The sequence below is a fragment of the Dioscorea cayenensis genome, chromosome 19, assembly GCF_009730915.1.
Source record: "Dioscorea cayenensis subsp. rotundata cultivar TDr96_F1 chromosome 19, TDr96_F1_v2_PseudoChromosome.rev07_lg8_w22 25.fasta, whole genome shotgun sequence".
Classification (NCBI taxonomy): Eukaryota; Viridiplantae; Streptophyta; class Magnoliopsida; order Dioscoreales; family Dioscoreaceae; genus Dioscorea; species Dioscorea cayenensis.
Window position 1 is genome coordinate 29,158,786 of NC_052489.1, and position 21,617 is coordinate 29,180,402.

The 21,617-nt window shown below is 34.7% G+C and overlaps 2 protein-coding genes across 3 annotated transcripts; both read left to right on the top strand.

Moving 5' to 3' along the window:
• The first annotated feature begins 7,860 nt into the window (after positions 1 to 7,860).
• Positions 7,861 to 12,334, top strand: LOC120250441 (uncharacterized protein At4g04980-like). The gene is made up of 10 exons (XM_039259259.1): positions 7,861 to 8,172; positions 8,307 to 8,435; positions 8,992 to 9,087; positions 9,189 to 9,312; positions 9,417 to 9,880; positions 9,952 to 10,607; positions 10,713 to 10,878; positions 10,973 to 11,137; positions 11,215 to 11,367; positions 11,922 to 12,334. Exons 1-10 carry the CDS (start codon positions 8,125 to 8,127, stop codon positions 12,102 to 12,104), a joined length of 2,184 nt encoding a protein of 727 aa, XP_039115193.1. The 5' UTR covers positions 7,861 to 8,124; the 3' UTR covers positions 12,105 to 12,334.
• Positions 12,335 to 13,496: 1,162 nt separating this feature from the next.
• On the top strand, positions 13,497 to 19,119 carry LOC120283855 (RNA exonuclease 4-like). Of its 2 annotated transcripts, none has more exons than XM_039290623.1 (7): positions 13,497 to 13,737; positions 16,866 to 17,017; positions 17,276 to 17,409; positions 17,522 to 17,751; positions 17,845 to 18,051; positions 18,156 to 18,236; positions 18,534 to 19,119. In XM_039290623.1, the coding sequence occupies exons 1-7, from the start codon at positions 13,607 to 13,609 to the stop codon at positions 18,796 to 18,798; spliced, it is 1,200 nt and encodes a 399-aa protein (XP_039146557.1). In that variant the 5' UTR covers positions 13,497 to 13,606; the 3' UTR covers positions 18,799 to 19,119. The 2 variants fall into 2 exon arrangements, with proteins under 2 accessions (XP_039146557.1, XP_039146558.1); XM_039290624.1 differs by having other exon boundaries at positions 13,601 to 13,732.
• The last annotated feature ends 2,498 nt before the right edge of the window (positions 19,120 to 21,617 follow it).

Sequence of the window (21,617 nt, forward strand, 5' to 3'; positions counted from 1 at the left end):
GAAGATCGTTGAATCTGTTGCCGTGGCCGTGGCCGACAGTACCGCATCGAAGCAGGACACAATCCCACAACAAGAAGAAGCTTGTAAGGGTATGTTTGCGGTTGATGTTGTCGTCGTCCCCGCATCAAAGCCAGACACGATCCCACAACAACAACAATAACCATGTAAGGATGTGTCTGCGGTTGATGCTGTCGCCGTCGTCCCCGCATCGAAGCCAGACACAATCCCACAACAACAACAACCATGTAAGGATGTGTCTGCGGTTGATGCTGTCGCCGTCCCCACATCGAAGGAAGGTGCTGCTGATGCTGAACACCGTCAAGGCTCAACGATAGTGCCACATGAAGACCTCGACCGAGCAACGAGAGAGATGATCAAAGTCAATCAACAATGGGACGAGACGACTCGGAAAGTCTTTATTCCGAAGAAGAAAAAATGGGTTGGCCAATCGCGTCTTAACAAATACGAGCAGGAGTTGATGAGGATCTTCCTCAACTGCCGTATGGACAGGTAAGTTAAAGTTTTTATAATAGTATTTAAATGTTTATATATTATCATTTAATTTATCTATTTAACGTTTAATTATTTATAATATCATTTGACAATTGATAATATCATTTAAATATTTACAATATGGTCTAATTATATCTGTTATCGTTTAACCTCAGCACTGTTGTGTGGAAGAATGACACTGTCAGCACCACACGGGACAAATTATACACTCTGCTTGAGGGGAAGGAGATGGTCACAGATGATGTGATGGACGCTTTCGTATGCATAATACAAAGTCGCTGAGCAAAGTGTCATATCCTTCCCGATGTTTTTCGTTCTTTATGAATTTGAAGTCAAAATTTCGTTTGATTGCAAAATTTCGAACTACGTCCCTGAAATGTTCAACACCGTCAAAACGTTGTCCGATATCCAACGACAGCACTTCAGAATGATCTGACGAGGAAGGAAGACATCCCACACCGTCAGGGTCACCATGGGGTTGAACGGGAGCGCTCGCAGAATCTGAATTCCTGCCAACACTTCAGTTAAATGAAAAACTCAATATTTTAAGTAGAGAATAGACTGTTTAAGTGATAAAGTAAACATGTAAACGTTAAATTAAATAGTTAAACAGTGAACAATTAACTTAAACGAATAGTACAAGATATTAACCAGTGACTGACATACTTAAACAATAATGAACCTATACAACTGGATCAAATAAAAGAGAAGGAACTTACAACGAGAAAAACTCGTTTTCGCTAGGATTCGACAATGGCACATTGTCTGTCTCGACAACAAGATCAACTATAGCGCATTTGAAGATGAAGTGCACGTGACACATCCGCTGGAAGTCAACATCGTTTTCTATTGGGTAAACCGTTTTATATCCATCGGGTGTGATAAACTTCACCCTGACAAGGGAAACTTCGAGACCCCATCGCTCAAATATCTCAGCTAATACCAAGTCCCAAGAAGTCTGAGCCGTGAACATTAGCACTCTTCCCTCCCCGTTGTATCTAGCAATACCACAAAAACTCTCCATAATATATCGGCCGAAAACCAAATTGTACAAACCAAATGAAAAGAATAACAAAAAGAAGAAGAAGATGTAAAGAACAAACAACAATCAGAAAGGGAAACAAAAAATTGCACAGTTGTATGCATAAAGGTTAGACTAGACGTGATGTGATTGGGCGGTATTTTTCCCTCCATCCCAAGGGCAAAAATGGAAATATATGTCACTGTCGCGAGGAAGCCATATTGTCATCGCTCGAAGGAAAGTTCTCACCTTATCAAGAGTCTCTGTTTAAACGCCAAGCTTTTTTATGTTTAAACAAATACATATAGTGTTTAAACTAACGGTTAACTGTTTAAATAAATTCTATATCAATTAAATAATATGTAAACCGTTTAAATATAGTGATTTAACTGTTTTAGGGCCTGTTTGGCTACAAAATAAAAAACATGACATAATTTTATTATGTAGAAAGTGCAAGTGATTATTACAGAAATTGTGGCATATTTTATTCTTACAGAATGAGTGTTTGGGTAACAAAATAAAAAAAAAATTACGGAGACTAAGCGATTATCGAATGGACCGCCGGTGGATCTGTGGTCGATCGCCGAGGTCGGCCGAACCACCGGTGGCCGGTCGTCGGAGGCTAGCCGGTAAGCGGCCGAACCGCCGGAGGTCTGCCGGACCATCGGTGTGTCACCGAAGATCGGTTGGACCGGGGTCGGTCATCGGAGACTGGCCGGACTGTCGGTGGCTGATCGCCGGAGGTCGGTCGGACCGCTGGCCGGTCGCTGGAGGCTGGCCGGACCGTCGGTAGGCCCATGGCTGGTGGCTGGATGAAAAGGAAGAGAGAGACTTTTTACAATGAGAAAATATTCCACTCTTAGTGGAATATTTTTTTTATGCTATAATACATATATTATGCCATAATTTTATACTTTAAAATAAATACCCAAACAGCCAATATGACATAATTCTCAGAAAATGTTAAATTATGGCATATTGTACGGATTATGGCATAATTTCTGGCTATCCAAACATGTCCTTAAAATATATGTTATTGTTTAAATTGAATGCTTTCACTGACATCGCGTTGAAGAGTAAATCGATTATTGTTTTACATTTTGTTTTGTTTAAACATCCTGGGTACCTCCTGGGTCACTGTTTAAACATCTTTATGTATTTGCTTAAACACCGTTGTCACTGTGTAAAGAGTAAATCGATTATTGTTTAACATTTGTTTTGTTTACAATGCCGTTTTTTGTTTCTCAAATTGTTTTTACTATGTCTGTGTTTAAATTTCACAAGTTATCACAAGTTGACACTCAAATAAGTTTGTTTATTTAAAATATTTAAACGTTTACAATGGAGAATCTGATTAAATATCAGAAGTTCACACTCAAATAAGCTTGTCTCATTTAAAATAAAACATTTACAACATTTACAACATTTTCTCGGACCTCGGACACTCGCGAGTCGACCCTCGTTCGTCTATTAAGATTTTGGTTTGGCTCACCAAGTATATGTATATTCGAATGCTCATGGTGGTTGCATAACATGCATATCAATTTGAACCTGCACAACGTAGAATGCAACACGTTAAAAAAGGTTAAGCAAACACATTCATAAAAACGTCTATTAGTCAATGTGTCATAGTCTGACTTAAGCGAAGATCCTGAGAGTTAAACACAGAAAGTAATATTTGTACACTGACGAAACATTCTTAAAGGGTAAGAACAATTCTCAAGTGATAAATATCAACTCCGTCTTAAAGGATGTTTCATGATCTTCCTCCTCTAGAGAATCCTCCGCAATCAAGCAATAAGTGAATACTTTCTTTTCTTACCCAAGTCGAAATGCCCGCTTAATTGCTTGCCCGTCATCCACAACTGGGAATCCTCTGTATTTAGGCAATTATGCGGGAATTTTGACTTGGACAAGAAAAGATAGTTTAACTTGTTGCGTGATTACGGCTGATTGATTCTCAAGATGAGGAGGATCATGAGACATCCTTTAAGATAGAGATGATCTTCAAATTTTCGTTTGACTCCAGCGAATATCATACACAAGAAGTAGATGATGATGATGAGGAGGAGGAGGAGGAGGAGGATGACGACGACGACGAGGAGTGATTGTTCATGGGAAGGGTTCTTCCTTGTCATTTATGGTGTGAAGTCCACAAGCAGGTTGACGCTTCATATCCGAGAAAAAAGGGAAACACACAGTGGACGTAGAAACCGATTTATATATTTCGGGTATGATAAACTTCACCAAGACTCGTTTCCTGAAATAGATTTACATCTATCATTACCACAAAAACCCTCCATAATAAACACCCGCATAATGGTCAAAATGATAGCAACGAAGAGATTCTCACCGTATTACGAAATCGGCAGAACTGAAGTCGAACAAACCAAATGAGGAGAAATGAGGAGAAGAACAAGATGTAATGCAACTTCTAGGCATTGTCTATCAGAAACCAAGAGAAAGCCCTTGAAAAGGTTGGATATGATGTGATTTGGAGTTTTTTTTTCCCCACCATTTTCAAGGGCAAAAATGAGATTTCACAACATTGACCCATTTGAAGTGAACGGTAGGGGTAAAAGGGAAGTTAAACACTAACGGAAGGGCTGTCCGGGGTGTGTAAAGGAAGGAGGGGGGTTTTGGGAAGTTTTGAAAATTAGAAGGGGTGAACAGTAATTTTCCCTAAATTTAAACCGAGTTACATAAGTAATTCAAGTTTTATCACTTTGGCAAAACGTCATTAGCAGTAATAATGCCTCTTAAAACATTAATCATTAGATAGTGGGGTGTTGCAACCAGTGCTATAAGGCATGACTTTAAACCCTCGGTAAACAGGATCTTACATGTAAAGTTGGGCACAAACCCACCTCACCGACTCCATGAACTCGGGATCCATGGTCTTGTAATCATTCTTGAAATTAATCCAACTACCGGTGAAGGTGAGATGAGCTTCTCCCACTCACTGACATAGTGGGTGACGATCCTACATCTCTTATTCTCATCATTCAAGTTGGAACACTTGGATGCATATTCTCTTAAACTAGTGGGTTCTGCCTCTGAAGTTTGAAGATTGTTTGTAATCTCCTTGTTGTGTTTTCGAAGGTCCTTAATAGTCAACTGCAACCTTTTTTTTTTTATGAATATTTGAATCTTCTAAGCGTTGATTTAATGATCTCATCAACCCAAATGCCAAACAAAAATGTTGAGCAACCTAAAAAAAAAAAAGACATCAAAATTAAATTACCCAGGTAAAACATAAGAGATAAATACCTCCAAACTTTAGAGATATGAAGTCACTTGCAAAAATCTTTATGCTATGTTTAAATTGAAGGCCGGCGAAGGAAAATAAAGTAAAAGGAGGGTTTTAGAGGGTTAGAGTGAGCCTTTTCTTTTGTTTGGATTAATATTTTTAATTTAACGAATAGAAAAGAATGGTTAACTCTGACCCTCCGAAACCCCACTTTTTTAGCCCCGATTTGGGCCACCGGGGAGGGATACCCATAATTTTTTAAACTAATTACATAACGCCACTTCATAAGTTTATTTTTTCACTTTTTTCAATCTAATTTTATTTTAATCAATTCACATGACACCCATCGTAGATCTTTATTTTTATGTATTTCTTTTTTGTTTGCCTATTTATTTATTTATTTGTTTATTTGTGTTTTTTATTTTTCAATTCATCCCTAGAAGAATTTATCTTAATAGAATTCTATTGCTATCCAAATTTTATTCAAAGTACTGATAATAATTGTAATAATTTTAATATTTATTAAAAAGATATACTTAAAGCGTAAATTTATATGAGAAATTTATATGAGATATTTATAATGCACGTGTTTACATAGAAATAAATAATTTTTATTTAATAATAAATGTATAATTGGTAAATCATATTATTATATGTTTTTTATTTTCGTTTCCCTTACTTAACCAAACAAGGTTTATAAAAAACCTCTCATTTTTCTTTTAGGTTGAACCCTTACTTTTAAATCCTTACTTTCTTTCTTCTTCCATCTCCTTATTTTTCCTTTCTACTTTTGAATCCAAATGCCAAAGAAGAATGTTGAGCATCCTATCATCAATAAAGAAAAATACATCAAAATTAAATTACCCTTAATGACAAGGTAAAACATAAGAGATAAATATCTCCAAACATTAGAGACAAAAATCTTTAATGCCACGGGTAGGATGTCGGAAAATACTTTAACTCAGTTGCGCAAAGCGATGCTTAAAATCTTTAATTCCAATGGAGAAAGTCTTTGAGCCGTATGATATTATCAAGATAAATTTAAAAAGAAATTTTAAAGTTTGAACCAATTAAAGACCTATATCCATCTTTAGGATTCAAACCCTAAAGATAGAAGTGGGGAGCAACTGATGTAAATTAAGTCAAACTTCTATTAAACCACATAATAACCCACTATCTCACCCACAACCAAACACATAAAGTATTTACTTGTTACGTAATTGTTAACCCTACAACTATAAATTGCCTCCATCATTTAAACTGAAGGGAGGCTTTTGGGTGGGAATATCAAAGGGAGATTAGCATTTATTCCCCATTAACTTCATCGGAGTGTTTGTAGAGAATATTTCCCATACTGTTATAGGTCTTGACATCCTAAGGAGGAAGAGGCTCAAATCCCTTTTTGCTTAACCTCCGAGTTCGAAGATCTACAAGCTCAAGATCAATCTCCTATAGATTCACTGTTGTATCAAGGCAACAACAAAAATAAATGTATTTAGATCTTAGTGTTTACAAAACTACCATAAATACCAAAGTGTAGTTTATAGTTGATATAAATATAAATGATTTAATTTTTAACATGTGGATAAATGCATATATTATAGGTAAAACAATTTTTTTTTTAATATACACTATAAATTTTTTTTTTTGAAAAATTCATTAATCAAATATATAAAAAATAAACATTTTTTTACTAAAGAAAATAAAAAAATATGTTATGAAAGTAAAGATTAAAAAATAAACAACTCGTGCACACTCCTTTCAAAAATCAATACACCAACCATTATACTCAGATTTAATGAATTTGTTGCTAAAAAATATCAGTATGTAATACATTCAAACAATTTTAACTTATTTAAATAAATAATTTAGAGTTTATATATATATATATATAATTTTAAAAAAAGTTGAAAGGAGAGGTCAACTTTTCATAGGGTCACCCAACTAATATACAAAGGCTAAAATATATGATATTTAAAAACTAAGAAAATAATATATATATATAAATATATACAACATGGTAATTGCAGACATAGAAAGTCTGCAATCCTAGAAAAATAAGTCATAGAAAACGACAACGACAAATGTGTAGGTAAACAATATCGGTAAACAATATCAAAATGGTGTACTTATTTAAAAAACTCATGATTAAGTGATTAGTTTGTGTTTTATAAATTCTTCACATAATGCTATTAACAGTACTATACATGATCACTGTTTATATAAAGAATGTTTAATAGTTATTTGATTAAAATCAAATGACTGTACATAAACTTCAGTAGAATTGTAGAAGATGCGGGCCTCATATAGGCTTTGTTTGGATTGGCTTTTGGAAAATCCAAAAGTGTTTTTTTATAAGTTAAGCACTTTTGGGTTTAAAAAATGTTGTTTGTATTGGCTTTTCTGAAAAAGCAGAAGCTGTAAAAAAAGTTGAAAACAATTTTTTTTTTTTCAAAAGCTAGTCATGACCAGCTTATGAAAAAGTTGTTTTTTAGGTTATTTTTACAGCTTCTGCTTCTACATAAAAGCTAATCCAAACAGAAAATACAAAAAGTGCTTAACTTACTCTGTAGAAGCACTTCTACTAAACTAAAAAAAAAAACACTTCTTTAATAAGCCAATCCAAACAAGGTCATAATATACACGCATTATAATATTGACTAGGCATTTTTCTCGGCTTCGCATTCAGAGAATTTAAAATTTTGTGAAGAGTTTTGAGACAATATCATATATAAAATAATATAATTAAACAACTCATAGTATAGAAACTATTTTATATATTGGGTTTCAAAGGTCTTATGGCATTTATTATATAAATAATTAAGTATAATTAATGTTTTTCAATTATTAATATTATAAATAATATAAATAAAAATATTATTAAAAAAATTAAAATTATTCTTTGAATCACTCCTGGAATATTTTATACATCTAATTTAATAGTATGTATATAGATATATAGATAATATGTATAGATATTATTTTGGGGAGACCGTAAATAAATAAATAAATAAATAAATAAATAAACAGAAAAGGAACTTACCGAAAATAGGAAGTTAAAAGCGGAGCAAACCAATGCGATCTCCGCGGGCTATTCTTTTCCCCCCTCTCGATCTCTCTCTCACACATCGCATTTTCAATGTTTCATTCCTACACCTCCACTTCGCTAGATCAGCGCAGGTTTTTGCGGGGGCCCAACGCCCTCCGTGCAAACCACAAACCTAGCCTCGCCGGCGTTGCGTTGCGTTGCGCCCCTACCTTACCTCCTCGCACGTTCCCAGCTTCTGCCGGCCGACTTTATATGCCAAGTGCCCTATTTGATTGAGCATTGACTGCCTCAATGCCGACGCTGGCGCCGGCCACTTCCCGCATCTGTCCTTCCATTCAGGTGTTTGTCTCTGCACTGTCTGTTGTTCTAATTGTTTAGTTTTTATTGTTTGATTGAAGTTGAATTTTGTAGATTGTTTTGCATTGTGAAATAAAATTGTGTTTTTGATGGTTGGGGGTGGTTTAATTGGGCAGGAAACCAAAGGTTTGCAGAAGGATTTGGTGGATGATTTGCTTCTTGCGAGGTTACTCAAGAATAAAATCTTGAGCTTTCGGGACATTCTTGATCTGCCTCCTTGGCATGGATCATCTGCATTTCATGAGGTATTTGTTTCATTAGTTTATGTATTTCAGTGGATGTGATGTGTTTATTTGAAGTTTCATGTACTTAATATTCATGAATTGAGATTTTTGCTGCAATATTAGGTTCCATGGAAAACCTGTCATCCAATACAAGATGATGCTTGTCTTATTTTTCTTTTCATGCCTTTTCATTACTCCACTGCCTTTGAATATTTTTTTCATCCAATAAATTTATATTTTTGACTAATCTAGGAAGAGACTAGGGCTAGTTACCTGCAATAGTTATATGCCTCAGATCTTTGCAGCATATTTGAAGTATAAACTCAGGGAATGAGAATTAGGCTGAAAATGTCCTTTTTCTGTCACTCCTCTGTTTCCAAATGTTTTTTCCCTAGTTGTAAGGTTTCTAATATTTGATAGTTTTTGATCGAATCTGCAACAATTTCTTTCTCTTAGATGTTGATGATGCATGTTCTGTAAAATTTGTATGATACTAATTTTCTTCACTTTTTTTTGTTAATCCAACATGACTTAAATAACACCACCAAAAATGGCCTAACATTTTGTTCAATTGTAGTTAATCAAAGATACATTAGAAGGCATGCAGAAGTTGTACCCGAAGTGCTCATCGTGTGTGGATACCTCACGAGTGGATCATAATTCTATATATCAGGTTTAATGATATCTCCACAGAAAAGAAAAGCATATATAATGCCAATAGTATAGTTGAGATTACCAGAGATTTGGCTGATTCTGAAATATGATGTATCACAGTTATTGGCCCAGTTTTACCAAGCTCTGAAGCACGTTGGTGAATTGTGGGCTAAAGATAGCAGCAAATCTGAGAAGCTAAAATTCGAGGATATTGACCTTGGAACTCTTAGTTTAGAACAGATTGGTATGTTTTCATTAGCTGAAGTTTTAGACAGTTCTGCATTGTAAAAAGATATTGCCTCACTTTTAATGATCAGTGTAGACAGACAGTGTAGTATTCTATTGCAGGTAAAAAGGTTCTTGAGAGGCTGGATTGTGCCAGTTCTCTAGCTAGAGAACTGTTTGATCTCATGGAGAAGGATGACTTTGCAAATGGCTCAGTTTCACAAAGTAAACCATCCGCTTATTTTGGTCCTCCACAAACATCAAACCTTACAGAAGTTACAGATGTTCCTTATATACGGCCTCTTCTTCAGCCGTTGAGACTCCGAGCCTTGGGAAAATTGAAGCCCATGGATATCAAGCGCCTGTCTTTCCACATGAGTCCAACTTTCTCAGATCAAAACTCTCAACTGGCAAAAGGAGCAAACAGAAGAGATGAGCCAAAGCTAGATCATTCACAATCTAACCTGAAAAGTTGTAATGATGGTGATAAAGGAAGCACCTGTTCTGAAGGCAATGCATCTGGCTTTCCTAGTGTATTTTCGACAAATTCATCATCAAGCTCACCTCTGTCACCACCATCTATGCAAGTGAGATAATTACACATGGCATTGAGGCAACACATTATTGCTGAATCTTGCTAACTCTTTCTTCTTTGCAGCTAAGTGCTCCACCATTACTTCAAGCTCCTCCAACACCACCATCCTCACCTATGACCCCATCATGTATGCTGCTCAAAGAAAGATCCATGTCCATGAAGCTATCATTTGATTTACCGATAATTGTGGAGCCGGCTCTGGATTCTGTGACCAAACATGCTGGCAATGTTAATGGTGGCAGTGAACCCTCTGAGGCTTCAATGCTCAGCTCACCCTCAATGTATTTCACTATGACACAGTCAGAGACTCCAAAGCTTGACACCTCCACCACTCTACTACCTCCACCATCCAAACCTCAATTGGCACCACCCGCTCCTCCACCCCCTCCAATAAAGGGTGATGTGCCTTCGCCCCCACCAACACCGACAACACCATTGCCATCATCGGTGCCACCACCTCCAATGGCATCTCCAAAAGGATTTGCACCACCACCTCCTCCTCCTATTGGTGTAGCAAAAGCACTGCGTGCAAAGAAGGCCAATACCAAATTGAAAAGGTCAACTACAATGGGAACTTTGTATAGACTTCTCAAGGGAAAGGTGGAAGGGTCTAGCCTGGATGGTAAAACATCTAATGCCAAAAAAAGCCAGGTTGGAGCTAGCTCTGGTGCCAACAAGGGACAAGGAATGGCTGATGCATTGGCAGAGATGACCAAAAGGTATTGCCTCCATTCATGACACAACTTCTTTTGTCGTACAGAAATATTTGTTATGTTGCTAATTGTTTTTTCTTGTATATTTTCATTTTTGGAGTATTTTGTTAGATCAGCTTACTTCCGGCAAATTGAAGAAGATGTTGAAAAGCATTCAATGTCTATCATGGAGATGAAATCAGCTATCGAATCATTTAAAACAAAGGACATGCTTGAGCTTGTAAACTTTCGCCAAGATATAGAAAAGCGTCTTGAATGTCTGGCAGATGAAACACAGGTCACACCTCAACATGGTGTTGATTTATATCTTGTTCAAGGAATATATTTGCCTCTTCTTCTAGCTAATAAAGTTGGAATCTCTTTCAATGCAGGTCTTGGCTAGGTTTGATAGCTTCCCTTATAAGAAATTAGAGACTGTTAGAATGGCAAGTGCCTTGTTTCTGAAATTGGAGGCGATAGTCACGAATCTAAAGAACTGGAAGATGGTGGGTCCTATTTCTCAGCAGCTTGACAAAGTTGAGAGCTACTTTAATAAGGTAATTGTTCAGACTGAGACTTGGAGAACACTTGTTTGTGTGAGATTAGACATAAACTTATCTCATGTCAACTCTAGATGAAGGAAGAAGTGGATGCCATTGAGCGTGGTAGAGAAGAAGAATCAAAAGTATTCCTAGCTAACAACATTGAGTTTGACTTTGGTGTTCTCATAAGAATCAAAGAACTAATGGTTGATTTATCTTCAAGTTGTGTCGAAATGGTGCTCAAGGTATACAAAAAAATTTTATATTCCCTTTTATGCCTTGTCATAATGCTTGCTCCGATGGCTGTTGCTTTCTTATACATGAAATGGTTAGTGGAGTTGACCATAACAATTTCGAATAACTTGTAGAAATCCACCCACTTACCTTTTTTTTTGTACAATTTGATCACAACTCTTTCATTCTGTTGTGAACTTTGATATGTGTCTGAAAGAAACTGGATTATTTTGTTGTAATACATTAAAACTGGAGGGAAATATTTAAGACAATCATGATTCTAGAGACTAACATCTGAAAAACAATATTAAAGACAACAACCACGATTCTAGAATCTGGAGCAAAGAAATTTCTCAATGAAAATATGACAACTTGTTAGAGTTCCTATAATTAGTCAAATGACTATATATTTGCTGAGTGCAAGTGGAAAGGTGATTTACACTTGTCATATACGGTGAAGGAAAGTGTTTTAGGAATCTATACAGAACAAATCATGTATAGTACAGGCATTTATTCTTCTAATATTAGTTCTGCTGATTTCTCTTAAAATCACTCATCATCTCAGGAGAACAAGGAAGCAAAAGACATGATTGTTACCAGGTCCAAGTCTAATGGCCTGTCAAAGGTCTTATGGAGGGCATTTCAACTAGCATTTCGGGTCTACAATTTTGCCGGCGGGCAAGATGATCGAGCAGACAGACTGACAACTGAATTAGCTCATGAAATTGAGACTTGTCCTCTTTTCTGATCTCTGCAGTTGGAACAAATTCTCTGTGATTGATTACCTTAGTCCACAATAATCATATCACCATTGTGGTTATGATGAGTAATATTTTTTATCTGACTTGATCTGTGGTAAACAAAGATTCATATTGCCTGCTCCAAGGACAATAATTTATAGTTCTACGTGCTTTTAGTTTAACATCATGCAGCAGTTTTGATATAAATAATTTTGTGTTTTTTTTTTCCAAACCTTTGAAATGGTAGGTGCTCCTTTTTTTTTTTTATAAATTATGTTTGTTAGTTTCGTAGATGATGTCATTGGATTGTGTATGCAGTATCTAATAGAAAAGAAACATAAGCAACGCATGGAGTTGAATATGATGTAGTGAATTTTCGAGAATGTGAGTGAGAAAGATGGAAAACATTTTTCAAAATCATCTTTAAATATATCTTTTAAACATTGTTTGGTTTTGTGTCCATACAAAATTTATTTATTTATTTAGGTGGTTGATGGGAACAACCTGAACTCAAATTAAATGATGATAAATAAATATTAATTTTATTTCTTATAGGGAAACATTGTGTTATAATTAATTATCAATTCACACAAAAACCAGATATATTTTACTCTCAAAATATTACTTTATACTTTATATAATCTTAGGAAAAAGCTAATGTTAGTAGAATAAAATTTACCATCCCCACATGCACTCCTCCAACTCCGTATAATAAATGATAAGAAACCTTAAAATGCATATTTTATACACACTTTCATATTATCATGACTTTATTATTATTAATATTAGACTGAAACCATGTTATAAAAGTCTTTTTTTTTTCTGAACATAATTACATTCTATATAAAAATAAAATATACATGGCTATATATGCAATTTTTTTTAATAAGGTAAATAAACCACAAATTTATTAAAAAAAAAACAGGGGATACAGAGTACAAAAAGTAGAGACGACAAATAAAACTAATAAAGTAGAAAACTGTAATCCTCACAAAAAATGAGGAGAACATTGAACAGACAAAGCATAAAAACGTAGAAAAAAAGATAGGGAGAAACTGGTGCCGGCGAAGTCAACCATCTGAAAACACAGGCCTGCTCAGTGACAAAAGAGACGGATTACTCCTGAGTCGAGTTGGGCGTCATATCACCGGTGAAGTCAGTGGATCTGGAACTCAGAAAATTTAAGAAACGCTTAATCTTCTAAGTAACCTTTGTAGGTTCCTGCTGGTGAGATTCCGAATCTGCAGAAATCCAAGAAAGAACTATATATGCAAATTTCTAACACAAAAGAGAACTACAAGTATCTTGTAAAATGCAATTACTCAATTTTGCAGGGTCATTTATGCAATTTCCCACCTCACTGCTATTTAAGGATTCTCACAAACGCGACCCTTGACGCCCAAGACATCTCGCAGGGGTTTAGCGAGAGCCGCAGCGAGACCTCTACTCTTCCTCTTCGTCTTCGTCTTCGCTTCCCCATTTCATCGATCTCCTTCGCAGCGGACGGCCAATGGAACCAGCACCAAAATGTCTTTGCCGCGATCCTGATTCTTATTACCTTCAACGATCTCCGATGATAATTTCGATGGACCTTCAGCCTAACCCAATCGATCCCCAGCCAGAACGCTCCAGAATTGTAAGGTCTATTTTTCATCCTCTTTGATTTTCGGCGTGGATTGTTGAACTTTTTTATTTGCGGAGTTTTGTTCCATGGAGGTTCATGCATTTTGTTTTCTTATTAAACTCATACTTGAAACGAGGATCCAAGATTGTCTGTGTGTCCGTATGATTTGTTTTGTTTTAGATCTGTGGTTTGTTCTTGCTGAATTGCATCCACCGGATCATTGATTTTTTTACTTTTTTTTTTTTTTATTAAATATAAACCACAAGTTTGAAAAGTTTTTTTTTTTAATATAAATTAAGAATGAAAAAATTTTAAAAAAAAGTTTTAATGGTAAAGCTACCATCATTGCAATAGCCGCATAATCAAGTTAATTATTTGATTCTAATGTTGGAAGTCAAAAGGTCAATATACCCTTCTAATATGTGGTCAAGGTTTGATCATAAATTTATCTACATTGTAAAAAAAAAATTTATAGTAAAAATATATGGAGGAGATGAGTAATATGATGGCTTACAAGATAATTTTTAATTTAATTATTTGAGTTAAATTATTTAGTGTTTATTTTGTGATTCAGACATGCATATATTATGGTGGCCGTTGTCATTATTTTGAAGTGCTGCTCTTCTTAAAGAAATATCATGAGAAGGGTCTTGTTTTATGCATGTTTTTTTTTTTTTTGAATAATAGACGACAAACGCCCTTTTTATATGAATATAAACAGTACTAAACAGTACTGGTACCCGGATGTACAATATGTACAGTATGAGAATATTATAAGAATCCTGGGTGAACAGTATATGAACAGTAAAACAGTACTGCCGGGGGAGGGATTTGAACCCATGACCTCCCCCTTATACTTTGGTGTCATACCATTGGGCTATCCAATGGTTGACATGCATGGTTTTTTTTCCTTTTTGAGATTTGAACTGAAATGGCAGGTGTAATATATTAATTTTGAGTTAGTTATATCATTACACTGTGTTTATCTTATAGTTCACTAATATTTGTTAAATATGGTGTGGGTATTCTTTAGAGTATTTTCTTAGAGGAGCTTCTTTTAGATATTTGTCCAAAATTTTTAAATAAAAGTATTTATGATCTTGCTTTTTTTTATATAAAATATTACCTACAATTTAATTTAGCATCCATTTTTGTTTTTTTTTTCCAAACTATTTAAATGTAAATAAGAAAAGGAGCTTCTTATAGGATTTTTATCAGACATAGGAATAAATAATTTGAACAACTTACTAATAAAAGGTCTTACCCTAGAAAATATTGTTACATGATAAGTATGACAAAATTTAAAAGAATGGCTTTTTTTTAGGAAATTTTATGAAGATCACTTGTATTGCTTGGATATTAATGAACTCAAACATAAATGTTGTATAATGATAGTACAGTTTAAATTAATATTAAAAATTTAAAACTTATATAACAACACACTAATTTAAAAATAACTAGTGTGGTGCCCCCTTATAATATTTCCTAAGAAGAGTTTCTCTTCAAAATTTTGCCTAAAATTGGAGTAACACTCATCGCAATCTTGACCACACATATCACTCTAGCATTTATGAAAGAGATTTATTACAATTTTTCTTAAGAGCTATTTGAACAAATATTTTAAATGAGCTCCTTTTAAAGCTATTTTTTTAGTATGGACCCACCTCATTATTATCCGGGAGTAGGTTTTAGAATATTTATCCGCTGAAAAAAAAAAGTAGAATAACCACTATTTTTATAGTGGAATATTATGAAAATAGTGAATGGATAATCTCTGGATCAATAATACTATTGTAATAGTGTGCCTACACTATAGAACATTACATAAATACTATAATAGTACTATTTATTTATTTTTATAGGTCTTCTGTTTGAGGTTATCATTCTGCCATGAAAGATATCATTCTACTCTTTCATGGCAGGGGGATTTATTAGAATTTATCAACTTGGTTTGGTTTCTAGTTTCTAGACTCCCACATGTAACACTCTAATCATCTCATGTGACGTTTGTTCGAATTAATAAATTTTTTGAGAGTTATTAAGTCATCGTAATTAATAGACCACTATATTTGTATGTTTATTGACACACCCCTTAGAGGCAGCGCTGGTTACCTTTGTATAAAAAAAAATGTTTCTTATATAAAATATTATATAAAGAGAATCACCATTTCATACATTTACTATTTTGAGACCAGTAAACTTCAAGATAGATATTTTTCTAAAATAACTTGTTTAAGGAGTGGTGGACCCCTCATCACAATATTTTCGATTTTTTTTTTTGCTCATATTTTGACGAATGGACTTGTTACCTGTCCTTCTAGTTCACTTATAACATGGTTTCTTGACAGGTGAACATTTGTAGATAATCTGCACAGGGCTTATGAAAACAGATCTTTAAAGGGAGTTCAAATCTTAGGATTCTATGCCCACTTTGAACTGAAATTCTGATTTGATTAAAATCTGACCCGCTGTTTTTGAGGAAAAGGACTTTAAGGGAGGAAACATAGAGTGAGGGTGATTGACAAATTTAAATTTGTTATGAAAAGCAGAGTCAAGAAGAACTCCTTCTAATGTATTAATCGAGAACCATTCAACATGTATGAGTAATTCCAAGGTTTCTATTATAATAATAACAGTCAAAACTTTATCATATTTAACTTATACAGCACAAAAGGGATTCTATACATGTAGGTGGTACAATTTTTTACATTTTTCCTTTTCAGTTATTTAATTCATGTTACAAATCATCATGATTCTGCTGCAGAAGGAAATGAGGATGTGTAATTTATTAGCTACTATTTTGCAGTGATGGCAAGATATGATTGGCATCTTTTCAAGGATGTGCTTTTGTTTGAATTTTGATTGGCAAGTTCTAATTGGCTGAATTGGTAGTTGTTATCCAGAAATAGAAGAGGTCTATACGAATTTCCATGGATATAAGGTTGCAAAATGGAAGAAACCCATCCTTGCATGTCTTAACCTAAATTTGTTCTTACAGTTGTATCTGCTTTGTAATTATTACTTGATATTTTAGGTTTCAGATCAACTGGATACTGCTTGCGTTGGCTGGTTTTCTATTATAGGCTGACTGAACTTGTACGTTTTTTTTAATTTTAACTGGCTACATGATGAATTTCATTTGCAGGCATAAATGCTCTGCATGCTACAAGCAGTACAAGAAGAAGGAACATCTTGTTGAACATATGAGGGTGTCTTATCACTCTTTTCACCAGCCGAAGTGTGATGTCTGTAAAAAGCACTGCATATCTTTTGAATCAGTGAGAGAACATCTTAAAGGTGACTGTCTTTTTTAAAATTTTTAAACACAGAGTTGATAGGGAATGTGAGTTTTGTGATCTACGTGAGTCACTCATCATAAAAAGATTTGATTGATGATATGCTACAGCTTTAGTGGGAGCACAGAAGCCTGGTTTAAATGGTTTTGATTTAAATTATCCATAAACATTTGACATGAACTCATTGAAATGCATGAATTGTTTCATACATATTGATGGCACTTATTTTCTATCTGGTTCTGATTACTTTGCATGAAAGGTCCCCTGCCAAAGGAAAGTTGCGCGAAGACATTTTCCTCTCTCGGCTGTGATCTGTGCTTGAAAGTCTTTGATGACACTGACGTTCTCAGTGCACATGAAAGCTCATGTCGCCTGGATCCTGCTATCATCCCTGTGAGTAAATTCATATTTTCAGTCAAACTCTTGCCTGTTCTCCTTTTGTTATTACGACTTCCATGACATTCTGTTTGAAGATTTCTTATATTTAATCATTTTCTTCTCAAAGGAAATTCCTGCAATGCTTTCTTTGGAAACATGTGATATGGAAGTCTCTAGTTCAACTGTGGCAGATGCTAATGAGCAAGGTCCTGAAGTGGTTGCTCTAGATTGCGAGATGGTAGGTGGTGGAAGTGATGGGACCTTGGACCTTTGTGCCAGAGTCTGCCTCATTGGTGAAAATGAAAATGTGATATTCCATTCATATTGCAAGCCCCTGATTCCTGTTACTAATTACAGGTACTCTTTTTTGTGGCGACTGGAAGTATTTGTCAATAACTATGTGTTTTGTAAAATTTTCACTTATTAAACTTGTATTGAACTTTCTTCTAGATATGAAATAACAGGGATAACTGAAGAAAATTTGATCAATGCTCCTCCACTCAAGCAAGTAAGATCCAGAATTGAAGAGATACTGTACAATGGAGAAACACCATGGAGAGCTCGTATCTTAGGCGGGAGAGGCAGGATTCTTGTGGGTCATGATTTAGAGCATGATTTATGGTGCTTGGACATGTATTATCCTAGCCACTTAATAAGGTGATGACACTTTCTTTAAAGCAGGACATTCACTTAAGTTGTTCATCTTTGAAGTTGGTCATGAACATGTATAGCTCTTTTTTTTATCTGTTTTTATTACTCAGGGATACAGCACAATATCGACCTTTGATGAGAACAAATTTGATCCCCCATTCACTGAAGTATCTCACAAAGACCTACTTAGGGTAAGTGATCTTTCAATAAAACTCTGTTTAGAAAAATGTTTGGTTTGCCATTTCTTGCATTTTTCTTCAGGTCTTTCGTTGCATAGCTTACTTAATATGTCTGTTAATCTGAAGCATCAAACAGTCTTCTGAATACTCTAGTGTAGTATTTGTTGTTCTTGAACATATTAGTGAACTAAGTCTTGAATTGTAAGACATGACATGGACCAATCATATAGTTTGTGTGGGCAGTGAAAATACTACCCATCCGTATGAAGTTATATGCAGTCAAATTCATGAGAGAGATGTTTCTTGCAGGTATGAGATACAAACCGGCATACACCATCCGTATGAAGATTGTGTTGCTGCACTGAGGATCTATAAGAAAATGCGATCTCTGTCTCATCCAAACTTTTCATTGCCGAATCATCGCAAAGACTTTCTTGATGCTAACAGTAGTAATTCATTTGATTTTTTAACTAAGAGGGAACTTATGAACTTGTCTCCTGATGCTTTGTTGGAGATGTCACTTCCTAATTACAAGTGCTGGTGTTTGGATGCAAAAAATCCCATGAACTCTTAATATTTCACTGCAATGACTGCATCCTTTTCTTGCTGAAAAGTTTGGCACTGGAAGGTGTTCATACCAAAAAGGTCAAAATCTTTGAAAAGTATGTGGGTTTTTTTTTAAATAGCTCAAGGACATAGTCCTGTGTTGTACCATAATATGAGGATTAGCACTGTCCAAATGGGAATTTTGGCAATGCCACCTTCAATAGCTCTTCTATTTATTTACTGAAATTATGTTCTCACAGGCTCAGAATGATGGTTTTCTTTGATGAAATCAAAGAGAAGAACTCCTCCCATATATGTTGTATGATTGTTGCATATTTATGGGCCAATAATGGGCTATCTTTATAGCTATTCTATTGTCAATGTTCTTGATATGAACTTTTTTTTATATATATATATATATCTGAACTATGAATAATTGAACATGTTGTTTCTTTGTTATAATTATGCATAATTGAATTTCAATTGCTACTTTTTTTGGGATATCAATTGAGTCTCTCTATCTCTCATTTCAGTTAGTTTTCCATCATGAGAGATGAATGTTTCTTTGACTTATCATAATCCATGTTCATTCTTATGTGATGTTCAAAATGGACATTTGACCTACCTTGCTGCACATGTTGGAAAAGATGGTGCCATTTTTCATTTTGGTTAACTCATAACTTCACGACACTGTATTCTTTTTATCCATTTTATTTTAATCAATTGTGATTTATCTCTGTTTTTAAATAAAAAATAATTACTCACAATATTTGTGTGCAAAAGCAATCAGAGAATAACAAAGTACAATAAAGAAAATACACCGAATAGAAGAACAACAATAAAAACAGAACTGACAGAAAACACAAATGAAAAAGGAGGGAAAAGATAACAAGCTGAGTCGGCGAAGTCAACCATCTGGAGACACAGGCCTGCTCAGTAACCAAAGCATCAAATTACTCCTGATCTATGGTGTGCGCCACATCGCTTATAAAATCTGTGGATCTAGAACTCAGGAAGTTGAAGGAACGCTTGATCATCTGAGAATCTTCTATAAATTCCTACTGATGAGACTCCGAATCTGCTGAAATCCAAGAAAAAAGTATATTAGTTGTCTTATAAAGAATTGAAAATAGAGGTGAACAGTTTTGATTAAAAATATGATTGTTGCGTTCCAACCAAATATTTTAGAAGATGGCTCTAGAACAGAGATAACAAAAGTTCCTGAAAATAGGATTTAAAGAGGGGATCCAATTGGTCAAGATATTGGAAATAGAGGATGGAAGAGTTTCAAAATCAAATAAACGTCTGAAAAAGGACCAAATTCGCTTTGAAAAGACGCAATCTAGGAAAAGGTAGTCCACTGTTTCTGAATTATTATGGCATAGAATACATGTGTCAGTGGCATTTGGATTGCAACCTTTTTTGAAAAGATCTTCTAGAGTAAGAATTTTGTTTTTCCAGGCAAGCCAACATAATAAAGTAATTTTGCTAGGAGATTTAGTCTTCCAGAATTTGGAATAAAGTTGACTGCGAAGTCCTCCATCAATTAGAAGGATTTGACAGAGAAGGTTCCATTTTTATCTAAAGACCAGGTGTAGGAATCCTCTTGATCATTTGCACAATCTGGTATAGAATTCAGAATTATGGCAAAATCATCAGCGGAGGCTATTCTGAATGGATTACCTTGGGAGTTAAGTAGATGAATGAATTGTCTTAAAGTAATCCAAGGACAAGAACAGTCCAGAAAAAGTGATTCCCAAATGTCTTTGGGAGATTGACCCTCAAGCCATATGTTCTGTGTCACGCTCTTGTTTAGGTTGTTTTGATGCATTAATTCAAAAACAAACTATATATTATTTATAAGTTTTTTTACATAGGACAAACTAAACTTGCAGTGACAGACATACACACTCAAAAGAGAGCTCTTTGAAAACAAGGCTCTATCATGATGAGTATGCTTAACTTTTTCAAGCATCCTAACTTTTTGTGAGAGTGGAAAGTCAAACTTGCATCTTATCAAAGTAAAAAAGATAGGATTACAGTTGGGCTAAAAATAAAAGCCTTTAGGTTTAGGAGTTTTTTTTATGATAGAGGTTTTATCTATTGAAGATATAAAAATTAAAGTTATAAAATAAATAAATTATAACAGAATAATTATAAATAAAAAACAAAATGAAATAAATTAATAATATAAAATAAGATCACGTAATTCACCCATGTTGGAGCTAAATAAAAGTTAATAGAAAAGAAAAAAAAAGAAACACCAATGTCAAAGGCAAACCTCAACAGAAAGGGTACAAGAGACGCTTCTGCATGCACATAAAAAGAGAACATTTTTGAGCTTTTGGTCAGGCATCATGCCAACAAGTGGGACTGTGACTATTAACAAACATGCTTACATATGTTTGCTTCATTATCTTTTCCTTACCTTCCTTTGTTTTTTTTTTCTTTTATTTCTATTAAATGTAAAGCTTTGAAAAAGTCATGGTACTAATTCATGTTAGGAGCACTTAATGCTAGAAAATCAAGAGAAAAGTCATTCCTAATCAGATCTTGATACTAGGCATCAAAATCATGCATTAATGAATCTAGATTTAACATATTGCCTAACCATGGTGACTAATTAGCCTACCAATAAACAATTGTTAATTTATTAAAAATCAAAGTTTAAAAATTAAACAAATTAGCATTATTCCCTTGTCATCAATCATTAGTCTCACCAAGCCAACGAAGTGCCACTAAAGCAACAGCTCCATGTTTTGTCCTCATGGACTCCACCTACCAACACTTACTACGTCTGGGTCCCACTTAATCCACTGGCCCACCTCCCACTATCCAGAGGATAAA